General features: G+C 39.7%; 1 protein-coding gene across 13 annotated transcripts in view; it reads right to left on the reverse strand.

The window, feature by feature from the left end:
* The window catches only part of MAPKAP1 (MAPK associated protein 1), a 232608-nt gene that overhangs the window by 197421 nt on the left and 11874 nt on the right, over nucleotides 1-23313 (reverse strand). For 7 of the 13 annotated variants that reach the window (XM_006049254.4, XM_006049249.4, XM_006049250.4 and 4 more), the window contains exons 2-4: nucleotides 13182-13251; nucleotides 5974-6301; nucleotides 3511-3600 (exon numbers count right to left, since the gene is read on the reverse strand). The exons of 1 other annotated variant lie outside the window; for it this stretch is intronic. In XM_006049254.4, the coding sequence (XP_006049316.1) occupies nucleotides 3511-3600; nucleotides 5974-6232 (349 nt within the window). In that variant the 5' untranslated portion in view covers nucleotides 6233-6301; nucleotides 13182-13251. The remainder of the gene's footprint in view (nucleotides 1-3510; nucleotides 3601-5973; nucleotides 6302-13181; nucleotides 13252-23313) is intronic. 5 more of the 13 variants (XM_006049251.4, XM_006049253.4, XM_006049252.4 and 2 more) reach the window with 3 other exon arrangements.

Raw genomic sequence — 23313 nt, forward strand, 5'->3', positions numbered from 1 at the left:
CTTCAATACCCAAAGCGCTCGGAGCAGCTCCTTTCTGCCTGCAGTATGGGAGAGAAGGGGACAGAGCAGACAGACTACAGTCTCTGCAGTCAGAATGCCCGGGGCAAGAATTCTGACTTTACCATTTACCACTTGTAAGTAACTTGGGAAAGTTATTCAGCACCTCTGTACTCATCTTCTCATCAATAATATAGAAATATTAACAACTAATTTGTTCTACTTGCATGAAGTCAACTTAGTGGGTGGCATATAATCCAGTGGTGCTTAGAGCTAGTTACCCATTAGATTCACCCAGTGAGCTTCTGAAAAATACAGATTTGTGGACCCCAACCTCTATCTACTAAATCAGGAATTCCACAGACAGGGCCTAGAAACGCATACAGATGTCATTATAACACTTTTGGATGCATTTCTGACTTTTATATAGCCACTGCACCTGGGAACTGTTGCTATATAACAGAAGTCATATAAAGAAAACCAGGAATATTCATAAGTAACTGATATAAAGTACATTATTATTTTAAGCTATTATTTAACCTTACATGTAGCCTTGAATTCCACTAGACTTCAAACTTTTTGAGGACGGGAATCATGTATTCCCCGAAGCACCGAGTGGTGAATTACTATGCACACAGAAGCTGTGGAAGAAATACTTGTTAAATGACTCAATGTGTAAGAGTATTAACTAATTTTGTAAGTAATATAAAACACCATTTTAAAACAATAAAATTAAAAATACTAGTCCTTGATTTGACATTATTCCTGACAACGCTGTCTTCTAATGACATTGGCTTCAAATTTATCCATGCAGTTTTAGTTACAGAAACACTAAAAGGATCTTACTATAAGGTATTACGTTTATCACATGGTCTTGTGGCACACGCGTCAGTATGTTCATGAAGAACTTCGAGGTACAGACCAGATGGCTTCTAGGATCCTTTCCAACTCCTCTATGGAAAGCCTGCATTTAGGCAGTATCTTAAAGAATGGACTGGACGCAGACAGAATAATTATGGGAAAAGAACACTGCAGGGGAGATCATCACATTCACAATGATGATTCTTCTAGTGGGGAATGAGGTAAAACAAAGATAAGGAAAAGCAGATGAAAGAATTTTGAACAAAATGTAATTAGCATAAAAAGAGTGAGTAAATGCATGATAACTTAGCCAAAATTCCCAATTAAAATAAAAATGATTTGGTCATGGCATTTCTTGCCAAAAGAGAGTATGAGTTTGAGAGATGTGTGAAAACAGAATGACTGCTCCGTTTGCCAGGGAGATGTTTAGTGGACTGAGGACTCCACTTTTCTAACCATTTCAGGATACCTGGGTGTAAGTCTGTGGTAACAATGGAACCCAGCTTAACAGAAAATTCAAAGGCATTGACGAGGAATAACCACCAGGCAGGCTACTGGTCTGGTCAGAATCAAGGTCAACATTTCAAAGCGTGGGCAGGCACTTTGAAGAGCCTTTCCAGAATTAAGATCTCAGGGTCAATTATTGAAATCTCTGAGACAGAAATAAGAAGGAAAGAAACTGAGGGAGAGAGAAATGGGACAGTGTGGTTAAAATGAAAGCAAATAGGGGACTGTTTATTTGCCTCCAGCACATTCTGTGAAACACTGAACAAAAGGTAGAGAGGATTTGACTTTAAGGAGTGGGTGATGGATGTATTAAAATTTATTAGATGTATCTCTAATTATTAGATTATTAAATGCATCAAAATTTAGGTTGAAGAAGTTTTTTCTCACATTATGAAAGGTGTCAATGCTGTTATTTGAGATGCTCTACTCCTCTATTAATTTATTTTTTAATGATTGTTAGAAGGCAATGGCACCCCACTCCAGTACTCTTGCCTGGAAAATCCCATGGACGGAGGAGCCTGGTAGGCTGCAGTCCATGGGGCTGCTAAGAGTCGGACACAACTGAGCAACTTCACTTTTACTTTTCACTTTCCTGCATTGGAGAAGGAAATGGCAACCCACTCCAGTGTTCTTGCCTGGAGAATCCCAGGGACGGGGGAGCCTGGTGGGCTGCCGTCTATGGGGTCACACAGAGTCGGACACAACTAAAGTGACTTAGCATAGCATAGCATAGCATAAGATATGGAAGTAAAGATGGCAAAGCAAAGGGTAACTGGAGAGCCGGGCTTACTAAACTGGCTCTGAACTCATTAAGAAGCAATAAATAGGAAAAACACTTAAGATATACAAAAATTTTGCAGAAAGTAGAAAAGATAAATGATAGAAAGATTTCCCAGTTCGTGCTAAATACAACAGAGAGAAGTATTAGCTAGATCAACAGAAAAGGCCACTCTGGAGAGATTTTAAAAATATCAAGGGCAAAACTAAAAAGACATTCAAGGAGAATTACAGGAAGTCACAGAAGTGAGATATAAGGAGAAAGAAGTGGATGAGATTTCTGGTTCTACACAGTCACCATTTACAAGCAATCATTAAGAAAATCATACCCAATGAACACTCCTGGGTTTACAATCATAGTAGGAGAAAGCAATAACCACTTTATATGATGTGGTTTAGCAGAAAGAGACTGGGCTTGAGATAGACAGTGCTAGATACAAAACATGACTCTACTGCACTACCACTTCCTAGCCTTGTAAATTCTGCAAGTTGTCCCTGTGACCTTCTTTTTCACTTGTTAACAATGGCAATGAAACTTACACCTTATAGAAGCATTCACTGGAAGTAATACACATAAGGTACTTATCACAGCACTAGGTAGGTGCTGCTCTTACTGTGATAATCATGAATATTATTAGCTTCATAAATATTATATAGCAAAGGAGTCAGTCAACAAAAATTGACTGGTCACATATTATACGCCAGGGTAGTAGTGCGAGGTATGAAGATTAAAAGATAGACTGCGGACACTTATTTGAAAGGAGAGAAAAAAGAGAACAGTCAAGGAAACATGATAAAACATTAGAAAATATTTTAATAGCATTCAATTTTATAATTTTTTAAAAAGTCTTCTCTTCTTGAAGTTTTGAAAATACATCAATGGTCAGCTTTTTAATATACATACCACAGGAAGACATTCTGGAAATGCTGATACCAGCAACATAATGGTTTGTAAGCTAAAGGAGAAGAATCAGCATATAAGCAAAAAAGGTTGTTACTGGGGTCACTAATGCAAGGGAAAGTCTAGGTTACAATTGCCAGGTGGAATCTATAATCTCGAGGCCCATCCAAACCACAGGTACGCCTTGGCTCTAAGAACAAGGTACCAGCACAACAGTTCCTACAAAATGTGCCCTGCACTCATGAATTCCTGTCCCCCATAAAGGAAGAGTAGCCAAAAAGACAAGACCTAAAGAACACACAGCTTCGGAGGGCCAAGGCACGCAAATGAAAGAGTTCAAAGCTCAAAACACAAGAGGTAGCAGCCTACGGTATTTAAAAGAATGAATTAAAAATAAAAGCTCTTACATAATAATATAAACTAAAGATATAAATCTCAAATTAACAATTAAAATTATTTTGATTTACCTGATTGCTTAGAATTTCTTTCTTTCCACTGAATATTTTTGCATTTGATCTGGTTTTGTCTCTCTTTTCGGAGTCGTTCTAATCTTTGAGCTTGAAAAGAAATATTATAACTATAAGTTTGTCAATGTAAGTTTACTATAAACAAAGACATAATTAACTACCTTTATATGAATAAAGATGTTTTATATTGCATATGTAGGGAAAAAGTCATAAAATTTTAAAGGTGGCACCCCTGAAAAGCAAATACCAACAAAAACATGAAAATATTCTTGATTTATAATTGAAATTAGAGGATATAAAACATTAATAGAGATCATAAAGATAGTATTAACATGGAAGAGAATAATAAAATGTGAAAACTTCTGTGATTAATATGACATTTCATTATATAAATCATTAATAACGGTCTTAAAGGAATTTTAATGCACAAATGAACTGAAGTGAATATTACATTACAGGAATAAAATTACTGTTATGAATTACTCTACCCGTTTCAAAAATTAAAGATAAATGAACTCAGACTAGACTATTAAAGTTTTAAATATAAAATCCTTTATCTAAAAATCATGAAAATTATAAAATGTCAAAGCTATATAAATTAGCATAGCTTTTCTTCAGTGGGCTGAAACAGTTTATAGGTAGTAAAATAAATGATTTGTATCTTTGTAACATTAGTCAAATCTTAAAAAGAATAATTTTTCTTATACAAAATTTTAAGATATGCTAAAAGGATTAAAAAGTAAATTCCTTGGTCACTTGAATACCCCACAATCTTAATTAATTCTTAGCATCTAAGTGCTAGCTTAAGAAATTCCAACAACAAAAACAAAAGCATCACCTAAAATTATGCATTTGTGATTATACTACAATAGGTGCTCAACTTTCAAAAGTCAGTTAACCGGATCTTTTGAAGAAATACCGTCCAGCACACAATACTGTCCAGCACGTGGAGACTACAACGGAAAAGAAAGTCACAGCTTATGCCACCTCTTCAAATTAGGTTCCTCTTGCTAATCTTCAACTTCCTATCCTGGCCCAATGCTAATAAAAATAAATAAATAAAATAAAGTTTTCTTTCAACCACTTTCAAGGTAGGAAGTCTTACATGCCTGCCTTAGCATTGTGGCAGTGAAACACGGAAACTAATCTTGCTGAAATTAAACTATGCTGGCAAAAACATTCTGACAGTGTCACTCGATCGAACCCAATTCCACAGAAGCAAAATACATTCAACTGCAATTAATAAATCTGAAGGGTACAGCCAAAGTATTATAATCATAAAGCTCTCAATTTAGCAGCATTCTCCTACTAAATACATTCAGCCTGTCATAAAAGATATCTCAATAACTTGCAAGGAAGTCAGTTTCAACTAGACAACTGCGAATCAATGGTTCAAAATTATATTCAAACCTTCACTCGAATCCTGTTTTGCTTAAAGTTCCTTTGGATACTGGGAAATGCTATTAATTATTTTCATCACAAGACCAAATTATTCTTTGTATTGACAGATGTCAGAGAACGCTGAATTCTGAACCAAAACCTTAACATGTTTTGTAGTGTAAACTGTATCCTGTTCTACCAGCAGTACTCCCTCACATCATCTTAGATATGGACTATGAAAATAGACATGCAAATATTTTCAGGGTTCTACTATATATCCTACATTACTTTCCCTGGGAGTTAGCAGGTTACTGCCACTGATTAGGAGATTATATTTTCTGATTATCTAAATTAAAAAATTATCTCATAGAATACCATCATTATTAAAACAACTACATTATATAGTCTAAATAGTTGATCTACGTAAAGGACTTCATCACATACTCCTTGAAATGCTACCCAAAAACATAAGCTGGAAAAGGGGAATGAATTTTTAAAAGCTAACGACTAAATATACATATGCTAAAACTGAGCATTTTCAGGCCACGAATACCAAAGGGTAGCGAGATCAACTAAATAATGTATCAAAAACAGGGGCACCTTTTCTCATCTCACCTCCCAAGTAGGAATTCCGACTAAAAGCAGCCTTAACGGTCGGCTGTCTCCCTCCAATCCGCCAGGGCGAGAACGTCTCAGGCAGCGGCACTCCGTCTGGCCAGCTCTCCATATCACGTAACCTGAACCCTGCCTACTGGTGATAGTGTTGCTCTGGTAAGGATCCTCAAGACAGTCCACTTCCCTGTCTACATGGTGACTGTTTAGAACAGAATCTCCAACATTCCTCTCATAGTCAACTTTTTCACCTACTCCTCCTCTGCTTCCTTCTAACAGCGTCATTCCAGAGACTCTCACCATTCAGTCGCACAGATGGAGAGATGCCTTAGACTATTGGTGTAATACACTCATGTTCCTATCAATACAGAGTAACTTTTCCCATTAAACCTATTCCAACATTATGAATTACTATATAAGACTGTTTACTGATTTAAAGCTCAGAAGACAGGACTAAAAGGCAATGATTACCTGTATTTGAGCGTCTTCTAATACCAAAGTCCCAACTTGAGGTAATATCGACCGACTGGGCGTACACATAGCCCTGAGTCTCACCATTGCTTCCCTGAATTTCTGACCCACTGTCTCCAGGCATTGAAGGAGGATGAATCTTCTCTAGGTCAACATCATGATCAATGAGAACCATCTCACACATTCCTGTGTCATCACTGGTCACATGTGACTGTCGAATATGAGCTAGAATGATAGTTGGATTGTCCAAGAAGGCCATCCTTTCTGTGGGCCAATTTCCTTAAAAGGCTATTTTCTCCTCTTCATATTGTTTCACGGGCTCAACTACCTAGAAACATGATGCACACAGCAACATTTAAGAATAAGGCAGAGAATGACTGAATCATTTTTCAAACAAATTCAATGTGGTAAAAATGCTACCTTGAAAACCAACATTTATCCCTGTAGCTAGGAGCTTAAAAGGATTAAGTCTAAGCTGAAAGGAAATCCTTATAAGCACTAGGGGCTACTGCTCTAGTCAATGAGATCTCCATGGTATCAGAGAAGATGGCTTGCTCTTTTACAAAACAAATAACAGTAACTCCTTAGTCAGCCCACTCAAAGCACATAACTACTGTTAAAACAATAAATTTTCCTTTCTTTCTCCCTTCATTCCCACGTAGTTTTCTCATTACTTTATAAGGTCATGGGGGAACAAGCTGTGTTTTCCTCAAATGATGTGCTAAAGTATGAAACTGTATTTCTTCGGTTTATATTCCCCTCTCCTGTCATAGTTGTGAAATGTCTGAAAGGGCACAGACATGCTTTCTGAGTCACCGGGAATTTTACAAAAACGTACCATCAAACTAATTTTGTTCAATACATACATTTTCCTTCCTTCTGATTCAAGATAGTATTGTGCTTTTAAAATAAAACTTATTAATCAAACTTGTCTGCTACCAGATTAATTTCTTATTTTAGAAACCTAATTATAAGAACCGCTTCCTGAATCCTGTTAAAACTGTAATGATGTTTATTCTGGGAACAAAACGGTACCTCCTGAGTTAAACGGGAACATTCAGCAAGGAAGACATTATAGGATAGTAGTTAGGAACCTAAGGGCTTACGGCAGAACTGGGTTCAGCTCCTGGCCCTATCACTTGTTAGCCACGTGAGCCTGGTCAAAGTAACTTTAACCTCACTGAGCCTGTTTTCCTTAATTTATAAAATGGAGATGATGTGGGGATGAAAGGATATACAGAAGATTATGTGGGTACAATGCTTAAAAGAATAACTGGTACATAACTAAAAATTAGCTGCTCTTAATAATGATGATGATAAAAGTATCATTACCAATTTCAATGTTCAATTCTTGTTGAACATGAACTAAAATATGTCAACAATTTATCCTTTTCTCGTAAGCACACAGCAGGTAAAATAAGTGTGTCTCCTTTGTAACAGGACTCTGAAGGTCATTGGAGTCACCTTTCTGCTCCTCTAAACCAGTTAGGAAGTGCAAGGAATGTGAAAGCCAGACTGAATCCATTCTCGGAACAGTCCTGGCAGATATATATTCTTAGAAGGACCTAGAACACCATGATTTTGTCATTTGTTTCTTCTAGAAATGGAACGTGGGAAATCTAGTTAATAAATTACTTCAGCTAACTGAAATTTTAACATTTTCTATCTGGCAACATATCATTCTATTAACATCACTTGGTGGATCTTGAAGACACTGAGAGAAGTTTAACTAAGGAGCATCTCTAATCAAGTGAAATATATTCATCTTCATTTTTTCCCTTAAATATGCACTAAGTACTTATTTTACACAGAAGCTAACGGGAAATGCAAAGATAAGGTAAGGCTGAGTCAAAAAGTTTATACTCTAATATAGACCTAGTATATCTCCTAATATCATGGGATTCTTCTAAGTGTCTGAGACTAAGTGTCTCAGAAACATTAATGTCAGCCCACGACCTTAAGTGTAATAATCAGAAAAAATTACAGAAATAAAGGGGAGCATTTAAGTTTCACTTGTAAAAATAAGAACTCCTTATGTAACAACAAAGAGATGTATATAACCATAGAATCAGTTATGACAGTATTTGTTTGTTAATAGAACCACAGAATCACAGATCAACAACACTTCATCTTTGTAGCAATCATGATAAGCATCTTCCTCATGAAAGTAAGGCCACAAGGCACCAGCACGGGGGCAGGTGTTTTTAACTTCATATTGACTAGTTCGCCCCTGTAAAAACAAAGGGCTTCAGTGAGAAGCCACAAATTTAATAGGTATTCTGACGCCAAAAGGGCTTCCCAGGTGGCCCAGTGGTAAAGAAACCTGCTGATTCACGAGTCACAGGAGACTTAGGTTCAACCCCTGAGTTGAGAAGATCCCCCAGAGTAGGAAATGGCAACCTATTCCAGTATTCTTGCCTAGAGCCTGGAGGCCCACAGTCCATGGGGTCACAAAGAGTCAGACACGACTGAGCATGCATGCGTGTACTGGCATCAAAAAGCCCAAGCGCAAAGCAGCAAAAGTACACTGGAGTATCTTCAATAGGACCTTTTTCAGGAAGATGAATCTGTTCCATCACCTCTTCTGGAGAAGAGTTGTGGGCAAACACTTCTGAAGGCACATACCAACTCCCTGACTATCCTAACAGAACAGAGGCCCCCAAAACACCGTAACATAAACAGATATCTTCTCTATTAGTATACACTATGACTTTCTACAATGAGGAATCTATATGTATCATTCAACAATATTTATTCAGTGCCAGTTCTGACAGGGAACTCTGACAGGACTATCCCGAAAAGCATGCTTTCCACCACCTATGACACGTACTTGAGGATTTAGACTGAAAGTTCCACAAGGTCAGGGGCCATAAAACCATAGCCTTTCTGGCAACAAAGCAGTTTACACACAGCAGGAATTCAATAAATGTTGCTGTCTGACTTTCAAGGACTACATAATTTTGTTTCAGAGATAAATTATATATGAGCATGTCATGTGTATGATTATAAAGAAAGAACTGCTTTAAAACAAAATTAATACAGGCATGAGAATGTCTCTACAATGTACCTTCAAAACTGTCACCTTGGGACACTATCAAATTATTCCAAAAATACTTTTCAGAACCAAAAGAATATGTTTTAAATCATTTGAAGAGTGGCAAATTATCATTTGAAGGTCGATTTGAATTCTACGACAAAGGTATTCCAGAAAAGCAAGTTCTTTTCTTGGATCAGTTGTGCAGAGATCAAAGATCTTTAAAACCAAATGTTGGGACTTCCTGGTGGTACAATGGACAGGAATCGCCTGCCAACACAGGGGACACAGGTTCAATCCCTGGTCTGGGAAGATGCCACATGCTGTGGGACAACTAAGCCTGTGTACTAGAGCCCACAAGTGATGCCTACTGAAGCTTTAGGGCCCATGAGCACAATTACTAAAGCCCACGCACCCTAGAACCCCTCCGTGGCACCTGCTAAACCCACATGCTGCAACAGCTGCTACTGAAGCCCGTGCGCCTAGAGCCCACGCTCCGCAACGAGAAGGCACTGCAACAAGAAGCTCGTGCACTGCAATCAAGAGCAGCCTCTGGATTTGCTGCAACTAGAGAAAAGCAGTGAAGATCCAGTACAGCCAAAATTAAAAAGTAAATTAATTAAAAAAAAAATGTTGGCAGGAGTTCAGAGAAATGGGCACTTTCATGTACTATCAGAAGGAATGAAAATTGAGGCTTTTAAAGGGGTAGTTTGGTAGTATCTATATGGCAGAAAGTGAAGAGGAACTAAAAAGCCTCTTGATGAAAGTGAAAGTGGAGACTGAAAAAGTTGGCTTAAAGCTCAACATTCAGAAAACGAAGATCATGGCATCTGGTCCCATCACTTCATGGGAAATAGATGGGGAAACAGTGGAAACAGTGTCAGACTTTATTTTGGGGGGCTCCAAAATCACTGCAGATGGTGACTGCAGCCATGAAATTAAAAGACACTTACTCCTTGGAAGGAAAGTTATGACCAACCTAGATAGCATATTGAAAAGCAGAGACATTACTTTGCCAACAAAGGTCCGTCTAGTCAAGGCTATGGTTTTTCCAGTGGTCATGTATGGATGTAAGAGTTGGACTGTGAAGAAAGCTGAGCGCTGAAGAATTGATGCTTTTGAACTGTGGTGTTGGAGAAGACTCTTGAGAGTCCCCTGGACTGCAAGGAGATCCAACCAGTCCATTCTGAAGGAGATTAGCCCTGGGTTTTCTTTGGAAGCAGTGATGCTAAAGCTGAAACTCCAGTACTTTAGCCACCTCATGCGAAGAGTTGACTCACTGGAAAAGACTCTGATGCTGGGAGGGATTAGGGCAGGAGGAGAAGGGGACGACAGAGGAGGAGATGGCTGGATGGCATCACTGACTCGATGGACGTGAGTCTGAGTGAACTCCGGGAGATGGTGATGGACAGGGAGGCCTGGCGTGCTGCGATTCATGAGGTCGCAAAGAGTTGGACACGACTGAGCGACTGAACTGAACTGAAAACGGTAGTCTGGTAGTATCTATCAAAGTGTAAAACAGGAGTACCCTTTGGACAACACCGCTTCTAGGTTTTGCTCTAAGGAAGCAACTGCAAAAATATTTATCTCAGGACTGTAATACTGAAAATCTGAAAGTAACCTAAACATCCTTTAACGGTGCATATGCCATGACACATACATACAACAGAATACTACACAGTAATTTAAAACACATGGCAGAGAATGGATGAACAAAATGTGGTACATACATACAATGGACAGTTACTCAGCCTTAAATATTCTAAGACATGTTAAAACACAGGGGAATTCTGAGGATGTTATGCTACATGAAATAACCTAATCACCACATGAAATAACCTAATCACCAAAGAACTAAGAATCAAAACCAAAAAATCAGAACCCAGAATCAAATCCAAGAGCTTGGGATTTAAACCACCCTGTAGCCTCTCAAAACAAAGAGGAACAAAAACTACAACAGCTACAATAAACGTGATTTTTAAAAATCCTGTTGTTGAGTTCAGGGCCTGAGAGAAATTTCTCTCATGGGTCCTCATGAAAGATGTAAGACAGTAAATGTGTTATGCAGTAGACTAGACCCTTAGCCTTCCCTCCAGTAATGCAACCATGATTTGTATGGAGCACAGGTAATGACCGTTTGAAACTAAAAATCTTAACATTTTACACATGAAATGAACTCCAGAGATCATCTACTTGTTGACCTGAAACCACAGAGAAGGGTTCTACTTTAAATCCCCAGTTAGGTGTGAGTATCTTTTAGAAAATCCCCAGAAATTCAAGCAACTTCAGCTATAAAATCCACAAATAAAATATTCTCTGTCTCTTTAAATAGCCCCAGCAGAAGCAAATGAGTCCCCCTTATACTTCTTCACTGCCTAAGGACCTGAGATAGCAATGTGACTTAAAATGCTCACATCCAGCCAACGGTTGAAGGGAAATTCCTGTTCCTGAACTTTCAAAACACCACACATTCACTTCCTTCTACCAGACAGACTTCACAATCCCCTCACCTGCAATCTGTGAAAACTTGTCTGAATGAGCAACAGCCTGAGGCTTCTCGAAGGTCTGCAAACTCCCAATCAAAAATTACTGCTGCCCCATCAATGTGTCATATAAATGTTGGCATGTTAATTGTGTATTTATAAGATTGTTAATGGTTAGTTAATTTACCTCCCACACTATTATTGTACTTGAAATGATTTAACGTCTGCTGAGGGAGTTAACAACATGTAACAGCAGATGCGAGATTTTTTTCACCTTTCCACACTGTACCCCGACTTCATGCTATTAGCATCAGGCAAGCTGAGTCTAATTCCTGCACAAGATGCCTTAGGAATGGTATAGAGGCACTCACATATATTTTCCACAACCAGAAATGATCACAAGTTAGAAAAACAAAGGCTTTTTATTAGGTACCAAGTTTTCCATTTATAAAAACTGACAGACCCTGTTTTTTACTAAGATTTCAAAATTCTTTCATCTTGTTAAAGTTCAGAATTCATAAGTCCTGAAATTCTAAAATAAGTGAAATGACCATTAAAACAAATGTACTGTATTGATTTTAAATCTTTTTCCAACTCTCTCCGATTTAAATCTAAATTAAATCTTCACTTACTTTTTTTAGAAGAACAAAGTTGAGCCTTTCCCCTCCTCAGGAGATTAAAATCTTCCCCATGTGAATATGCCTAATTTAATTAAACAGTAAACAGTGAGACCTGACAACTGGAGAGTTTAATTTTTCCCTTCACATTTTTATATTTACACTTTGACTAAAAGTACTTACTAAATTACAACAACAGAAAAGAAATGCTTGTATCTTCTTCTGAATAACATGGTATTCATTCACTAAACATCACTGGGAACTAGGCACTGGGACTCATACAAAAAACCATATGAACACTGCCCTGCACCCTCCAGAGGCTTGCAAGCTTCAGCAGATGAGCCATGTTGCGCACACACAAAACAGTAACATAAGGCAATATGCTAACCAGCATATAAGACACCAAGACAGTATGTTTTCCAAGAGACAAGAAGGTTACAGAAGGCTTCAGGAAAGAAGAAGGTGGGATTTAAGGCTTTTATTAGGCAAATACATAAGGAGAACAGTAATAGGTGACAATTACTGAGCTTCTCACTCTCACTTGTGCTTTTCAAGTAATCGCATAGTTCATCCTTACTACCACCCCAGGAGGTAAGTATTAATATTATCCTCATTTCATAGATTATAAAAAAAAATTAAGGCGTAAAGGCATTAAGCAACTTGCCCAAGGTCACATAGTAGATTTTTGAGTCTTTTTAGCTCCTTCTGTCAATGGGCTCACTCATCATTTGCTTTGACCAATAGAATGTAGTTAATGGGGGATTTCTGAATCTCAGTCTTAGGAGACTCTGCAGTTTCCACTGCAGCCTTCTTTGGACCATGTCAATCACAAGAAGAGGTTCAGGATAAAAGACCAAATGCAGAGAGGCTCAGCTGTCAGTCATCCCAGCTACTCTGATACCACCCCCACCATGAGTGCCTGAGGTCATGTGGGAACAGTGAGACCCTCACCAACCTACCAGGACACCAGGTCTCCTCTCCTATCAAGTATCTCCTGTGGACGAAGGGACCCTGACCCTGGATTTTCCTTTCCTTGTACCACTAACATCCACCTGAAATGTCTCTGAACCTTACCATCTGCCAAGATCCAGGTAAAAGGAGCCTGGTACAGTACTGTGCCTCTCAAACTTGTCCACGGATACACCTGAAGGGCAGAGGAGAGTAACCATAAATCAAGGTAAGAGAGAACCTAGAGGGAGCCACCTAAAGCAACATGCTGTAAGAAATTTATTTTTAAAGTTCATTCATATTTTCCATTCTAGCCTATAATATACTGCACCTGTATGTCTTCAGAGAAAAAAATATTTTACCTTTGAATGTAATCACTAAAACAGATAGCCCTGGAAGACGTAAGCCATGCTTACTTTATAGCTTCTAGGACCAACTGGCACATATTGAGATTCTCAACACCTCATTTGAACACAGACTCTGGTGTCAGAAATATCTGATTGTCTGAAGATAAAATGGTCCTTTATCAACGGGTAATTCAAGATCTAAATTTTGCTCAAAATGTTTCCTATGACAAGTATGAAGAACAACCGTAATTAATAATAATACCAATCTATACATGAAGTTCTAAGCACAAGTTAGACAAAAATTTCTATTATAATAAAGCTATTATAAAACAATCAGTATTTTCAAAGTGTTTTTGAAATCTGTTTATTAGTTATTTGAAATTATTGTTATTAGCAATAGCTGTGAAACTTCAGACAACCTACCCACCCAGCACCTCCAAAACTCCAAAGCTGCCAACGTTTCTGGCTGTTACAAGAAATCTGCTAGTTTGGTGCAATGTAGCCCTAAATTATTTTTCCAATGAGTGTTGTCTCTCTGAGATAAGAGATTAGATTGACACTTGTGATAATAAACAAACAATTTTAGGTTTTACAATTCCAGATTTAAGACAAAAAAGATTCCAGGTAAAAATTATTTACAATTTTACCAAAAGAAATGAATAACGCCAAAGAAACTAGACTGCTTCTCAATACGAAATTACCAATATAAGAGCTGAAACCATAAGTAACATTCAACCACTACCAAATATTCATTCATTGATGTCATGCACTCAACAAATATTTATTAAGCACTTACTATATGCCAGGCATCAGAAATACAACGCTGAGCAAAAAATTTGAAAATACTTGACCACTGCTTTCATGGAGCTGAAACTGCACCTGGCAGTCACAATTTTAAGATGGCTCCAGAAATTCTTCTCTTGATATCCAGGCCTTTGTGTTATTCCCTCCCCTTGAGTCTGCGTGGAACCTGACTTGCTTCCAGACAACAAAGTACCACATAGGTGATGGAAGAGTCATTCCCTTGAGTACTCTCTGTTAGCTAAGACTTCACACTAAGCAACTTAGGACAGAGATTTGAATTTGGAGATTTCCCTGCCAGCACTGAAAAAGCAAACAGCCACGTTATGGAAATAGGCAAGGCAAGAATCTGAGAGCAGCCTCTAGGAGCTGAGAGTGCTCCCAGCCAAGGGTAACAAGGAAATGGGGACCTTATGCTAGAATTCACTGACAAGTTAATTTCATCCCTTTGAGATTCTCAGCAGAAACCCCAGCTGAGGGAACTCCCTGGTGGTCCACAGGTTAGGACTCCATGATTCTACTGCTGGGGACCCAGGTTCAATTCCTCATCAGGGAACTGAAATCTCACAACTGCCCGGTATGGCCAAAAAAAAGAAAAAAAAAGAGAAAAAGGAAAAGGAAAAATGAGGAAACCCAGCTGAAGCCATGACTCCTGACACACTGAGAGACAATAAATTTGTGTTGTTTTAAGCTGCTAAGTTTGTGGTAATTTGTTATGCAACAATAGAAATGAAAATATTAATATATAGGGCAGGAAAACATCCTAAACCCCTTTACCTTCACATACAACATTTAAGGCTCTTTACAACCCAGTTTCATTCATCTGCACTTTCTTCCTAGCATGCAACTCCCAGGACTATTCTGAACACAGTCCTGCCTTCGGTAACGATACTTCCTTTGTGTGAGACGTGCCCTTATCTTCCCATACAAACTTTCTTCTAAGTCCAACTCAAATATTTAATCTTGTATGAACCCTTCTCCAATCTCCAGGGTCCAAACTGTTTTGAAAACACTTTAATTCTACATTCAATACAGTTAGCTATGTGAATATCATGTTTAAGGAAGTCTCTGATTCAATTCTAGATTCAGAAATGTGGTTACTCTATTAAGGTATAAATCTCTCTCCCTCAATCACTTGTAGTTACTGAAGATAGAAATCCCTGGACTCTCACCAACTGTAATGCAGTGGTTCTAATGTGGTGGTTCTCAACTGGAAGGCAATTTTGCTCCTCAGAGCAAAGATCTAGGGACATTTCTGGTTGTCACACTGGGGGTGGGTGCTATCAGCATCTAGTAGGTAGATGCCAAGTATGCTGCTGAACATCACACAATGCCCAGGACAGTACCCTCAACAAAGTATTATACCTCCCCAAATGTCAATATTAATAATGCTGATGTTGAGAAGGTTTATAGTGACATGTTGTCTGAAGCCACTAAATCTGTAGTAATCCCTAACCCCCTCAGAATGGTTTCAGTAATACCAAGACTAATACATATACTAATACTATACTAATATATATATACAACTTTGCTACTAAAATCTATGCTCACAGCTTTGAAGGTACAGAATGAAGTACAACTTCTAGTTTCTGGTTTCTGAAATTTTATCCTACCCCAAGGAGGACCAAAGCTCGAATTACTCCAAGAAAGATAAGTTGCATTCCTCCAAACTTATAACTTGATCTGAAGACTGCCTATACTTCTTCACCTGCCCTCCTCCTATTCATTCTTCTAAATCCAGCTCAAAAAATAAATAAATAAATAAATCCAGCTCAATGGTCAGTTCTCCAAGGAAACCTCCCTCAAGAATCCCACAGACCAGGTTAGCTCCTCCCACATGGTCCCACTACACTACACTTCGTCACTACTTCTACCAAATAATTAACCCAGCACACTGCCTGTTAGTTGTAGGTGCTGTTCGTTGAATTTATTCATTCAACAAATATTTACTGAATGCCTCCTGAGTATCAGGCATGTTCTAGATGCAGAGAGTACAGCAGAAACCAAAGCAGACAAAGTCCTGCCCTCATGGAGTTCACATTCTAATGAAGGCGAGAAACAAAATAGAGAATTAAATTACACAATAAGTGAGAAATGCTACAGAGAAAAGATGCACAGAGAGCCAGGGCATCCCACGTGGATGGAGCCACGGTTGCAACCATAAATAAAGTAGCCAAGGAATGCTTCAAAGAGAAGGTGACATTTGAGTTAACCCCTGAAGGAGATAAGAGAACAAGCCATGTGGATTTCTGAGGGAAGTGTGCTGCCAAGCAGGGTGAGTATGTCTGGCATTGTTTAAGAAGTATCAACTAGTCCAGGAAGGGAGCAAGTAGGAGAAGATACAGTCTGAAGAGTTGGGCAAACTAAGTAGAGCCTTGCAGGCAATTCTACGAACTCGGCTCTTCATCTAGTTAAAATGGAGAATCACCAGAGGACTGTGAGCAGTGATATGATCCAGCTCAGAGTCTAAAAGTATCTCTCTGGCTGCTATGTTAAGGAGTAATGAATGAATGCATGAACAAATGAACCAATCACATTTTTTTAAAAAAAATAATAATCTGTTGGGGCTTCCTTTGTGGTCCAGTGGTTAAAAATCCACCTTGCAATGCAAGGGACACTGGTTCGATCCCTCGCCCAAGGAGATCCCACATGCCATGGAGCAACTAAGCCCGTGTGCCACAACCACTGCGGCAGCTACTGAAGCCCTCGTGCCTAGAGCCTGTGCTCTGCAACAGGAGAAGCCACCACAATGAAGAGCCCTGCACCCTGCAACGAAGGGTAGCCTCTGCTTATGGCTAGAGAAAGCCCGAGTGTAGCAACAAAGACCCACCACAGCCAATAAATTAAAAAAGAATCATCATAACCTGTCTACATGTTGGTTTTCTCTTCTAAACTCTCAGCTCCTTACGCACACTGACTGTCTTATTTATCACTGCGCTGCCAGTTTCTAGTAGAAAGGGACTGGCACCCAGTAAGGGCTTAGTGTGGAATAAACAAACAAATCTTTCTTGTTCCCAAAGGGCTGCACCATGATTTAAAAAAAAAAAAGGCCCCTTATCCATGGTGCTGGTTCAGTAGATAGGTCTCCTGCTACAGTCTAGGATTTATTTTCCTTTTATTGTCTCCTCAATATTTGCAGTTGGCTTAACCAAGTAGAATTCAATCGTTATGTTTCCACTTACCTGGCTCTCAGGTTAACCACATCATCAATTGAGGGAAGCAACATAGTTTATTGTAAGCATTACTCAGGAAACCTGAATTCCAATTCCCTAATTACCAGGGACCTAATTACATGGCTTTGGACAAGTTATTTCTTTAAAACTCTTTAAGCCAGTTTCACACATTAGTCTATTTTTTACATCTGTTCAGTGGGGAGGCTGAACTGTAAAAACGGCCTTTTGAGCTCTCAAATTCTATTCCAGTTACAAAGTAGAGGAGGAGGGTGTAACTGGGAGTTTACCTGAAGTTCAAGGAAAATGTTTTGTATGCTTTCGCTTTGTGCTGTTTTCCCTCACTGCATATCTTCCGTATATCGCTGAGCCATGGTTCAGACTCTAAGGATAGAGGTACAAGGAATTCCTTTTTCTTTTTTTTTTTTTTTTGGAATTCCTTTTTTGACAAAGATTTTAATAGCATCAATGTTTTGGCAGCAAACCCTCTCAAAGGTATACCAAACTGACTAATTTGAGTAAGTACTATCTTTTTTTAAAAATGTTACTATGTATGGAAACTGGTTCCTAGAACTGTAAGAGTTCATGTTAGTAAACACATCTGGAATTCCAGGTTACTGCCTGCCCAAGGACTAGTTATGGATTGACTTCAAGTGAGTTAGGCATCTCTGCCTCTCTTCCCTCACCAGAGAAATGTCCATAATCTATGTTCTATTCATCCACCTCATAGGGATACTTACAGGTACTTACTCTATTCAAATCCAAAATGCAAAATTATTGACTTTTCCTGTTTCAGCTACATTTGTCTGAAGGGAAAATAAGCTGTCAACTACTAAATTCATTTACTCAACTCCTAAAAAACGAGGGACAGCATAAAATATACTAGCAGATAATCCCCAAACTATTTTTCTATGACTTTGAAGGGTGCTTTGTACTTTCATCTGAATGGTAAACTTCAATAAATGGTAACTGTTACTACTGTAGGAGATCAAATCAGTCAATCCTAAAGGAAATCAACCCTGAACATTCATTGCAAGGACTGATGCTGAAGCTCCAACAGTTCGGTCACCTGATGCAAAGAGTTGACTCATTAGAAAAGACCCTGATGCTGGGAAACACTGAAGGCAGGAGGAGAAGGAAACAACAGAGGATGAGATGGTTGGATGGCATCACCGACTCAATGGACATGAGTTTGGGCAAGATCCGCGAGCTGGTGAAGGACAGGGAGGCCTGATATGCTGCAGTCCATGGGTTCGAAAAAAGTTGGACACAACTGAGAGACTGAACAACAACAATTATGGCTATTAATAAAACTGTACTAATTTGGCCAGGTATTTTTTATATCCTTCTAGATTACCTTTTAAAAAATACAAAAAAACCCCACCATCCCCAAAAGGATCAAGCACGAGGACAGAGCGGCAGGCCTGGCTTCACTATTACAGCTAAGGTGCGAGGGTTTCACAAGGTACAGTTTAAGTAAAGCAATTCTCTGGACTCTAGAAGGCTGCTTATTTAGCAAGCACATATATCACTGACAAAACTACCGAGGTGGATTCCATTACTATTCGTTTTAAACATCAGTAAACTGCAGCACAGACTTGCCCAAGGTCCCATAACTAGTGAGAGGAGAGTCAAGATAAAACCTAGGTCGCCTGGCTTCACAATCCTCGCTCTGAATAGCTACTGTATGCTGCCCTGAATTTCCAGTTTAAGTCCATTTCATCACACTCCTAATCCTCTTCCCTCACTCATCTATATATGGGTCAAATTTACCTGTTCACTCAAGAAATTCAGCAAGAGTGAATACCTACTACATGCTGGGAAATTAGGAGCATAAAGTAGTAGGACATAGTCCCTATCCCCAAGAGGCTTACAGTCAAGCAAGGGAGAAAAGTATGTAAATGGCCACAATAAAAGATGAGAGTAATGCTAGAGGATTCTATGTAACAAAGTATCAAGGAAACACAAAGGAACAATATCTAAATGAAACTGGATACTCAAAATAGGCTTCATAGAAATGACTAAGATCAAGATAACAGAGGTGATGACTTTCAATTTAGTCACCTTAAGAACAGGTGTGAGAGGGAGCTGGCAATTAAATAGTCTATCATGCTGGCTTCTTGATCAAAACTCTTCAAAATAAAATATGCTCTGGATCTGCCCTATGAACTGCAGATGAACATCAGGCCATGCACAGCATCATCGACTCGGTGGACATGAGTTTGAGCAAACTCCAGGAGATAGTGAAGGACGGGAAGCCTGGTGTGCTGCAGTCCATGGGGTCGCAAAGACTCAACACCACTTAGTCACTGAACAACAATGCATAGGCCATGGCAGAAGCAGGGAGAGGATAACTAATCTTTGGAGTTGCGGGAATGGAGGGAACGCGCGAAGTTGAGAAAAGGTACATATAAGAGACTAACAGCATCAGACTAGACTGCCTGGGTTCAAATGTGGACTCGGCCACTGTGGGACCTAGGGAAATTAACAATGTCTGTGCCTTCACTTCCTCATCTACAAACGGGAACAATTTTGGTGCCTATCTCATAGGACTGTTATGAGGACTAAAAGAAACATTGAGGGCAGGAGGAGAAGGGGACGACAGAGGATGAGATGGTTGGATGGCATCACTGACTCAATGGACATGGGTTTGGGTGACCTCCAGGAGTTGGTGATGGACAGGGAGGCTTGGCGTGCTGCGGTTCGTGGGGTCGCAAAGAGTCGGACACGACTGAGCAACTGAACTGAACTGAAGTGAATGTGTGTATAGCAGCACCTGGCCCATGGGAAACACTATACACATGTTTACTATTATCATTGCTATTATTCCCTGGTCTAAACTGAATCCTCAAAGATGACAAGTTGAACGGCTGGAAGAAAGGTCAAAGAGACAAGGCACTAAAATAACAAACAGAACTTAGAGTTAGCAATGAGAACTACATGGAGTTCAAAGTTGCTGATTAGATTAGCATTTCAGAGAGACTGCTCAGGCAGCTGCATAGAAGATTAACCTGATGGACAAGACACAAGATTAGTTATGAAGCTGTGACTAAAGCTCAGGGAAGAGATGATGAAATCCAAAGTAAGGCAGTGAAAAATGGGCCTATGAATTTAAGAAGTAGTTAAAAATACACATTTAGGAGATAAAATTGGTAGAACTTGGTGACTGAGAGGATATGCAGGGTTAAGGAGAAGGGGAAAGTTCACGGCTTGCATGATAGCACCAACAAATCAAACTGTGAACTCAAAAGTAGGAAGAGCTTAACAGGGAGAGGGGAAACGAGAAACTAAGTTTCAGACGCAATTAGCTTGAGATGTCTAGGGATTACCCAGAGATCCATCAGGATGCAAACCTGAGAGCCCAGGAGAAAAGTCTGAGCAAGTCTGGGACAACATATAATGACGCACAAAGGATAGACAAACCTGAAGCCTAGGAGAAAGATCTGAGCAAATCTGGCAGACACACTTCCCTGGGGGCCAGACAGTAAAGAATCTGCCTGCAATGCAGGTGACCTGGGTTCGATCCCTGGGTCAGGAAGATCCCCTGGAGGAGGAAATGGCAACCCACTTCAGTGTACTTGCCTGGAGAATCCCATGAACAGAGGAGCCTGGAAACTCCAGTCCGTGGGATCGCAAAGAGTCGGACATAACTGAGCGCCTAACATTTTTTTTCAACATATAGATGGCAGATGAAACCACAGACATGAGCTTACCCAGGGAAAATATGCAAGGAGGAAACGAGTAGTAACTTAGGATAAAACCCAACAACAGCAAGACAATCCTCCTCTCTCTGTATATGCTGGTTCGGCATCTGCAGATTCAACCAACTGTATGTTTAATTTGGTTGGTTGGTTGGTTGAATCCACAGACTCAGAATCCAGGATATGCAAGGCAATTTCACTATGCCATTTCATGTGAGGGACGTAAGCATCTGTGAATTTTGGTATCCTTGGGAATACCCAGGAACCAGGGACGAGGGAATACCTCGGTCCTGGGAACCGATACCCCACAAATACAGAAGGATGACTGACAGTCTTTAAAGGATGAGCCAAGAAAAGGAAACCCCAGAATCTCCGAAAATCAACTCAACCTTTGCATAGATTCTAAAGTTAGGATCAATACTGTGGAAACTCACAAACGTCTAAGTGATTACAGTCGCCCCTCAGTATTCTTGGGGGATTGTTTACAGGTCCGCTGCAGATACTAAAACCTGTGGATGTTCAAGTCCCATTGTTGGCCCTCCCTCCTCCATATCCATGGTTCCACATCCACAAATACAACCAACTGCAGATCTAGTCATACTGTATTTATTGAAAAAAAAAAAAAAATCTACATGTATGTGGACCAGTGCTGTTCCAACCCACGTTGTTCAAGGGTCAACTGTACTTCCTTCACTGGTTTTTCCCTCTCCTTGCATTTCCTAGTAAGAAGTTACAATAAGGATTGTGCGGCCCTTGAGAAGAAAGGACTAGAAGTCCTTATTTGACTTCCTGTCACTAATGCCTAATATAAGGCCTTGTACACATATGCTTGTAGAATGAAAGTGGTTGTCATTAAACTGGAAATTTTCCCATTTAACAAGACACAAGGGCTCATGGAATGCCTAGGGTTGCTTCCAGCCCAGGCCAGTGTAACAGAGCCTGAAGAAAGCAGCAGCAGAAACACAGCAGATCTTGTACACTGCTGGTGGGAATATAAAATGGTGTAGCCACCTTTGAAAACAATTTGGCAGTTTCTCAGTTAAAACAGAGTTACCATGCTGCTGCTGCTGCTAAGTCGCTTCAGTCGTGTCCGACTCTGTGCGACCCCAGAGACAGCAGCCCACCAGGCTCCCCCATCCCTGGGGTTCTCCAGGCAAGAACACTGGAGTGGGTTGCCATTTCCTCCTCCAATGCATGAAAGTGAAAAGTGAAAGTGAAGTTGCTCAGTCGTGTCCGACTCCTAGCGACCCCATGGACTGCAGCCTACCCAATCCACTCCAAGGTAATATACCAACAGAAATGAAAACATATGCTCACACAAAAACTTGTACAGGAATGTTCACAGCAGTATTATTCATAATAGCCCCAAAGTGGAAACAACCCAAATCTCTGTCAACTGATGAATGGATAGGCAAAATGTGGTACTTTCGTACAATGGAATATTATTCAGCAGTAAAAATAAATGAAGTACTGATATATGCTACAATATGGATGAACAATAAAACTATGCTAAATAAAATAAGCCAGACACAAAAGGCCACATATTGTGTGATTCCATTTCTGCTCAAAAGGTTCAGAATAGGCAAATCCATAGAGACACAAAGTAAATTAAGTTGCCAGTGGTTGGTGGAGGGAAGGAGGAGGAGTGACTGCTAATGGGTATGGGGTTTCTTTAGAGGTGATGAACTGTTAAAGTGTACACTTTTAAAAGAGTAAACTTTATGATACATGAGTTACATCTCAATTTTAAAGGGGTTGGGATAGAAACACAGAAAGGCTAGAATCCATGCTGCCTCCAGAATTTCTTCTAGTTCAGATGATTCCATCACAAACACACCAACAAATCAGTACATTGAACAGTACTGGCAACAGTAACCATAAAAAATTAAAACAATTTGCAATACAAGATGATTACATCAAGGAGATATCGGATTCCTCCCCCGAAAGTCAGAGATGCCAAGACTTTTCCCCTGGGGAAAGGAGGAGAACTCCCACATACATCTGTGACCTTGTGAGGAGGTAGCCAAGCTACAGTTCTAATTGAGGGAGATTAAAGCCTAGAGCACTTGTAACTTTGCTGAAGCAAACGAACACCTGCACTGAGCAGCTTGTCCTACTGAAGCACCAGACGTTGCTTTAATCCACCCCAGAGCTGGGTCTGGAAGCCACAAGGTTAACAGGATGCCTTGGTCAGCAGCCTACTAAGCTACTGGTCCTTTGCCGGGGGTGTGGGGGGCAC

The sequence above is a fragment of the Bubalus bubalis genome, chromosome 12, assembly GCF_019923935.1.
Source record: "Bubalus bubalis isolate 160015118507 breed Murrah chromosome 12, NDDB_SH_1, whole genome shotgun sequence".
NCBI lineage: Eukaryota > Metazoa > Chordata > Mammalia > Artiodactyla > Bovidae > Bubalus > Bubalus bubalis.